Source organism: Myotis davidii, unplaced genomic scaffold (genome assembly GCF_000327345.1).
Source record: "Myotis davidii unplaced genomic scaffold, ASM32734v1 scaffold450, whole genome shotgun sequence".
Lineage (NCBI taxonomy): Eukaryota > Metazoa > Chordata > Mammalia > Chiroptera > Vespertilionidae > Myotis > Myotis davidii.
This window is the reverse complement of record NW_006282385.1, coordinates 426,902-433,716: the sequence shown is the minus strand read 5'-3', so window position 1 is coordinate 433,716 and position 6,815 is coordinate 426,902. Positions and strand designations below refer to the sequence as shown.

Sequence of the window (6,815 nt, the reverse complement as noted above, 5' to 3'; positions counted from 1 at the left end):
CAGACGAAGCCAGGGCTGCGAGTGCTGAGGCAGAGGTGGCCGCTGCTGCGGTGGCGGGGGGCCGACCGAGTGCACAAATTTTTGTGCACTGGGCCTCTAGTCTATATATATAAAAGCCTAATATGCAAATTGTCCCCTTGGGAGTTCAACCAGGAGACTGGGAGTTCATTCACTCTCTATGACGTGCGCTGACTATCAGGAGGCAGCTTGGAATGATGGAAGGTCCCAGCTGGCAGCCAGAAGGTCCCGATTGGCCCTGATTGCTGGCCAGGCTTAGGACTCTACCCATGTACAAATTTCGTGCATTGGGCATTTAGTTCTATTTATAACTTGGGAAATTTTACCTACAGTTTTAAAGGTCTTTGATAATGTTTGACTTAGCTTAAAAACTCAGTTATTAAACAGCTTCATTATTTCAGATATTTCACATTTAATATATATATATATATATTAATTGCTTAAAATAAACAAAGAATTTCTGAGAACTTAAATGACCCATAAGTTTAATAAGTTAATCTTGTAAACACAGTGAATCCAAAGTCCTCTCATATGTTCCAATAACTGTGTACACTTAGTGAGATTTCCACTTAAAACCATACATTTACAACTATTACTCAATTACACATTCTACTTTTGAATTTTAAGGATGTCATTTTATTAAGTCAAATTATCTTAAGTTTCACAAGAACATAAATTATATAAAGAAAACCAGGATCTTCTTAGAAATATACATTATTACTATGACTTTGATTCTTTGAAAACATTCTCTTTTTAATTCTAATACAGGACTAAAAGATGCATACTTTCTGAACCATCCTAGTAAACTCAGATTGCCCAACCTCTAAAACAGACAGTTATCACTGATATTATTTATAACCAAGAATTTGGGCCAGCCATGACACTCTCAGCCACAGATATCATGAGGTCTTCTTCTTACCATCCCCAGGCAGAATGTTTTTTATAAGCACTATGTCATGGCTTTTAAACCTGAAAAGGAAATCTGACATTATCTCAATTTTTTTCACTCACAATCTTGCAGTGCTCATCCACATTGCTCACCTATTTGAATTAGTTTTGTCTTTGATTCTTAAGACTTATACATACATTTTGTATCTAAAGTGTTTTGAGCTGGATGGGGCCCTACAGTATGTAATTATATTTTCTTTATAAAGTAAGAGCCCCTGTGGGCTCTTATATTTATTATTATTTCAGGAATGTACATTTCTTATGGATATTCAGAATGGTATATGATCATAATTTGAATATTCTATGGGTGTACATGACCGTGGTCACAACTTAGAAATCACTGTGCTGATCATTACCATTGGTCCTAAAAGTATATTACTTAAAGGCATGAGAAAGACAGCCCGGAGTTTAATTTCTGGTTTCTCCACTTATTAGTTGGGTGATCTTGGGCTGATTGTTTAACCTCTTGTGTTTTAGTTTTCTAATTTAAAAATGAGGGTAATAAGTGTATCTATTCTTAAGGTTGTTATAAAAGGTAAAATCAATGCGAAAGGTAATGATGGCCCAGAATCTAGAACAAAGTGAACAATCAATAAATGCAAGCTATTAGTAGTATTAGGACCAGTTAGTTAGCTCCTAGTAAGAGAATTTTGTCATCAAGAAAGAGGTGAGGAGAGGTGAGAAAAGGAGATTTAGCAAATACCTCAGTATTAAAACCCAGGCAAAGAGAACTGAAAAAAAAATTTAAATTAAAAGTTATATAAATAAAACAGTATCCAAATGGGAATTTTCCTTCAGATTTGCTGAGTTGTTGGTGGGTCTATAAAGCCTGGTTTCAGCTGACCAGACTCTAAGCCAGTCTAACCTTTAGTGACACTAATTTGGTTCAGTCTATAATTACTTTTCTCTGACACAGAAGCCCCAAAGAGTGGGCAAATGCACACTAATTTTGGTTAAGAGAAGCAAACACATCCATAGCTCATATAATTTTTATTTACTGAGAAGCTAAAGTGACAGAAAAAAACAAGTTGTCCAGAATAAGGATCTGGATCACGCACACACATCTCTTGTTACATCCTATGGGCGCTATTTCCTTCAGTATCAAGAGTTGGGGGCTTTTATCTTCCTGTGAAGGGCTGTGGGAGAAGAAAAATCATTCCTTAGGGGAAATGACTTTCTCTTGGTGTGTCTGGGACACAGAGTCTCAGACCCTGTCCCTCTGCAATCAGGACAGCCAACAGCAGGGCCCACAGGTAAACAAGTCAAAATATACCTCACCCAAAATAGCTCCCTGCAGGACACCTTAGGCTCTGTGTGAGGCCAGGGTGGCTGACCTGGTTTGGATGCTGGCTGAGGGGGGGTCGGAGGGGGCAGCACTGATCTGGCATGTCTCCTAAGGAAGCAGGGAGTGTGCAGGAGACCATGTTTGTGATCCGACAGCAGTCACTGGTCCTTTTCCCAGGAAACCTTGGACCGTCTCAGATGCTCCTCTCTGCTCTTCCAGGCCAAACACATTCATCTCCCTATCCTCAGCGGAGATTTTAGTTTTTCTTTCCCTTTGAAGAAAAACAAGCAGAGGAAGCGAATGTAATGTCACAGCAAGCAATTCTTGGCGAGCCTTGCTCCAGGCATCTATTCAGAGGTTGTATTTCATCAGACTATCATTTTCTCTCATTCACCCAAACCACTATTCCCCCAAGAGGCCATTTTCTTTGGGTTGAAAACTCTCATGTTCACTCTGAGGCTGGAAGGGGCACAGGGAGAGAAGCAATGAATAAAATAAGCTGGCTTCCAGCTCCGTGAGTACACTCACAGCCCACAGTTGCCTACACTGGAGGCAGAAAGCAAAACCCCTTCTCCGGTGAAGGCGGAATTTGAGACAACTCCGGACTGTTGCCGCTTGGCTGCATACGCTCTGCTCACGCTCTCTCCCTCCTCCCCTCTCAGGGACCCTGGCAGCACCAGCCAAGCATCAGGATCACTGAGGGTGGTAGGTGAGGGATACCAAGGCCTGGGAGCCAGATAAATCTGTATTTTTCTGCCACCTTTTAGATTTACTAGCTAAGCAAGTTACTTCACTTTTCTAAGCTTCATTGTGTCATCTGTAAAATGGAGACAATACGTTGTGTGCTCACTGACTAACGAGGAACACAGATGGTGTAGATGCAAGTGAGCTGTAAAATGATACAAACACAAAGGTTAGATCAGTTATCGTATGGCAGTGTGATAGACAATGTCCAAGGCCTGTTAATGGACACAGTTTGACATATAGGAACTGCAGGTGAAGACACCATCTATATCCATGTCATCACGTGGGTAACTTACATTCCTGAGCTCTGGTTTAATTCTTATAACACCTCTTTGAAGTAGATGCTATTTTTGATTCTAGAGATAAGGAAAAACTGAGGCTAAGATGAATTGAGAGACGTGCTTCAGGAACCCCAAAAGTAGCAGTGACAAAGGTTTCCTGGCTTTTCCCACTATCTACTGTGTTGGAGCTATAAGAGCAAAAACAAGTTTACTATCCTAATATATAAAGAGCCAGGATCTGTCACAACCTAAACATCTGGACGGACGACTGAACACCAGACTAGGGTCCCGGCTGGCACAGCGGGAGTCAGTCCTGCGTCCCGGATGCATGTGGCGTGGAAGCAGGAGGGAGCTGTGGGCCCTGGCCACCCACAGTGTGGCGGTGTGAGGGAGCTGTGGGAACGTAGCCATGCTGCCATCAGACTGGTCTCTGGGTCACTCCCCCAACCCACAGCCTCTGGGGAACCGGAGCCATGCTGCCATCAGACTGTCTCTTGGTGCCTACCCCGGTCCTCAGGCTCTGGGAACCGGAGTCATGCTGCGATCGGATTGACCTCTTGGTCCCTTCCGCCACCTGCAGGCTTTAGGGAGCCAGAGCCATGCTGTGATCTGGGAATCTTGGTCCCTCCCGCTTCCCGCAGGCTCCGGGGAACTGGAGCCATGCTGCGATGGGACTGGACCCTACCTGAGGGGTCCCAGATTGTGAGAGCATGCAGACTGGGCTGAGAGACGCCCCCCGAGTGCGCTAATTTTCATGCACCGTGCCTTTAGTCCTATATAATAAAAAGGTAATATGCAAATTGACCCTAACAGCAGAATGACCAGGAATGACCAGTCGCTATAACACACACTGACCACCAGGGGGCAGAAACTCAACACAGTTGCTGCCCATTCATGGTCAGTGTGCTTCCACAGGGGGAGCACTGCTAAGTCGAAGCCGGATCGTGGCTGGCCAGTGCATCCGCGGTGGCTGGAGCCTCTCCCGCCTCAGCTGCAGCACTAAGGATGTCTGAGTAACAGCTTAGGCACGCTCCCTGAGGGAAGCGGGCCTAAGCTGTTAGTTGGACATCCCCCGAAGGCTCCCAGGCTGCCAGAGGGATGTCTGTCCGTCAGTCAGACATCCCCTGAGGGGCCCTGGACTGCAAGAGGTTGCAGGCCAGGCTGAGGGACCCCCCGAATGCACTAATTTTCATGCCTCTAGTATATTCTAAAATCCTATGACTATAGGTTAAATTCCATTCTAGTTCATAGGGGTACTTTGTAAGTGTTTGTTCTTACTAATGGGATAGGGTACATTTTAGAACTTGTGCTTGCTTCTGGAGAAATCATTAGATATTGAGGAAGGTAAATAAAGCTTTGTTTTGCCAGAATCCTCCTTGACCCTTTGAGCCACTTTCCTATTTTCCTTCTTCCTGTCACCTACTTAAAATTCAGTTCTCTTTTCCTATTCTATTTCCCGTTCATATAATTATTTCTTAACCCCCTCCAAGCCCTAGGGAACTCTACTTGAACTTGAATTTTCCTCAGCCCCCTTCTGATTCCTTTCTAAAAAATAGTTATTACTGAGAGTATTACAGATGTCCCAATTTATCCCCATTGCCCCTCTCCACCCAATTCCTGCCCCACCCCAATCCTTCATCACCCTGTTCTCTGTGTCCATGGGTAATGTATATATGCAATGTAAGGTCTTTGATTAATCTCTTCCCGCTCCCCTTCCCTGCTTTCCTCTGAGATTCGTCAGTCTGTTCCATGTTTCCATGCCACTGGTCCTATTTTATTTGTCAGCTTATTTTGTTCATTAGTTTCCACATAGAAGTGAGATCAGATTCCTTATATCTGTTGCTACAATAGGACATACAATTTTGGTCAGTCCTCATTGCATCTGAGAGCTGTGTCTCTTCCTGAGTGACCTCATGCGGCATAGTAGCCAAACTCATGCCTGACATACCATGCAAATGCCACAGTAGGCAGACTGTGAAGTTACAACAGAAAAAGTGCAGGAAATGTGGAAATACAGTTGAACGGCTTTGAGGAGCTATGAGATGTTTCTGAGAGTCAGTGCTTTTTATTCTGGGCATAGGAAAATACCAACAGCCAAAGTGGCCCTGCTTCCTTACACTATAGCCTCTATTGTTCGAAGCAGTCATTGTGGCCTCTACTTCTTTTCCAGATTCCGATGGAGGAGGCGGTTGCTGGTGATCTCTGCTCCTAATGACGAAGACTGGGCCTATTCACAGCAGCTCTCAGCCCTCAGTGGTCAGGCATGCAATTTTGGTGAGTGGGAAGCCTCATCATCTCTGCCTTCCCACACCACTCTCTTCCTGCTCAACTTTAAAATGAAACATAGAAGCTTAGCTCATTCAAATGTTCCCCAGTCCAGACTGTAGATTCCCAGACACTTACTCAGTTATACTGAGTATAAAGTTGCTTTCAGACTGGAGCCTTAGTCAACTGGGATCTATTTTTTCTCTCTCAATATTCTCCCCTCTCAGGTTCTTCATTAAAGTGTTTGAAAATACCTGCTGCTTTACTTTCAGTAATCTGTATTATGTCATATATATGTCTCAAGACCATATCTATCATCATTTACCTAAGTTATGATACTCATCAATTACTTAGGTAATTCTGGATACTTCACAAATTACATGTCTTTTGTACAACAGGAATGGTGTTGGGAATGAATGTATTAATTGAAGCATATTATTCTAATTTGCCATTCCTTTAAAAGGGCACCAAGAGATCTGTTAAACAGAACCTTATTTTTAAGACAAGCAGGTAATAGAGAACTTTTTTTTGTAGTGAATTCCCTAGTGTTTTGAAAATTAATGCAGTGTGTGTGTGTGTGTGTGTGTGTTTTACCAAACATTATTATTCTAGTGATCTGATACAGCTAATATCATTTTGAATGTGGATATTTAGAAAGGAAAATGCATAGTACATAGAACCATGGAGATAATGGCAATTCCAAAAGTGGACATCACAACTGAAGGCTCATTTAAGATATACCTCTGCAGAGGAAGAATTTTTGAGTTCTGGGTGTGGGGACGTAGCAGGAGCCACTGTTTTAAAAAAAAATTATTATTGGAAACAGCATTATTTTTAGACTTCTGTTAGGAAGGGAAATCATTTGTTATACAACTGTACTTGATTTATTAAAGGGGCCGGGGGTGAGTTTTATAAAGCACTAACAGAGCCTGGATCCTTGCTATGTACCAGTTAACTGTAAATTAACTGGTAATTATAAATACATTTCAGTTTTTATTTATGCTCCTGTTATCACAGTTAAAATTTAAGACTTTATATCAACATATATAAGATTTGATTGTGACACTATTCTTAAGCATATTTTAAATTATTTATAGCTACCACTGGTGCTAGAAAACAGAAGTTCCTAGAGTAGTTAGTGACCCTTCACAATAAGAATATAAATAAAATCATGACTTGTTAATTTTCTAAAGACCTCTTTGCTGCAGCTATTAGGTGATGTTGGTTGGTTTTTTTTTTGTTGTTGTTTGTTTGTTTGTTTAGGAACTTGGGTA

At 42.2% G+C, this 6,815-nt stretch overlaps 1 protein-coding gene across 1 annotated transcript in view; it reads left to right on the top strand.

The window, feature by feature from the left end:
* CCDC80 (coiled-coil domain containing 80) overlaps positions 1-5,664 on the top strand; it is a 31,448-nt gene extending 25,784 nt beyond the window's left edge. Inside the window, exon 7 of the mRNA XM_015559090.1 lies at positions 5,447-5,664. Within this exon, the coding sequence (XP_015414576.1) occupies positions 5,447-5,663 (217 nt within the window). The 3' untranslated portion in view covers position 5,664. The remainder of the gene's footprint in view (positions 1-5,446) is intronic.
* Positions 5,665-6,815: the final 1,151 nt, after the last annotated feature.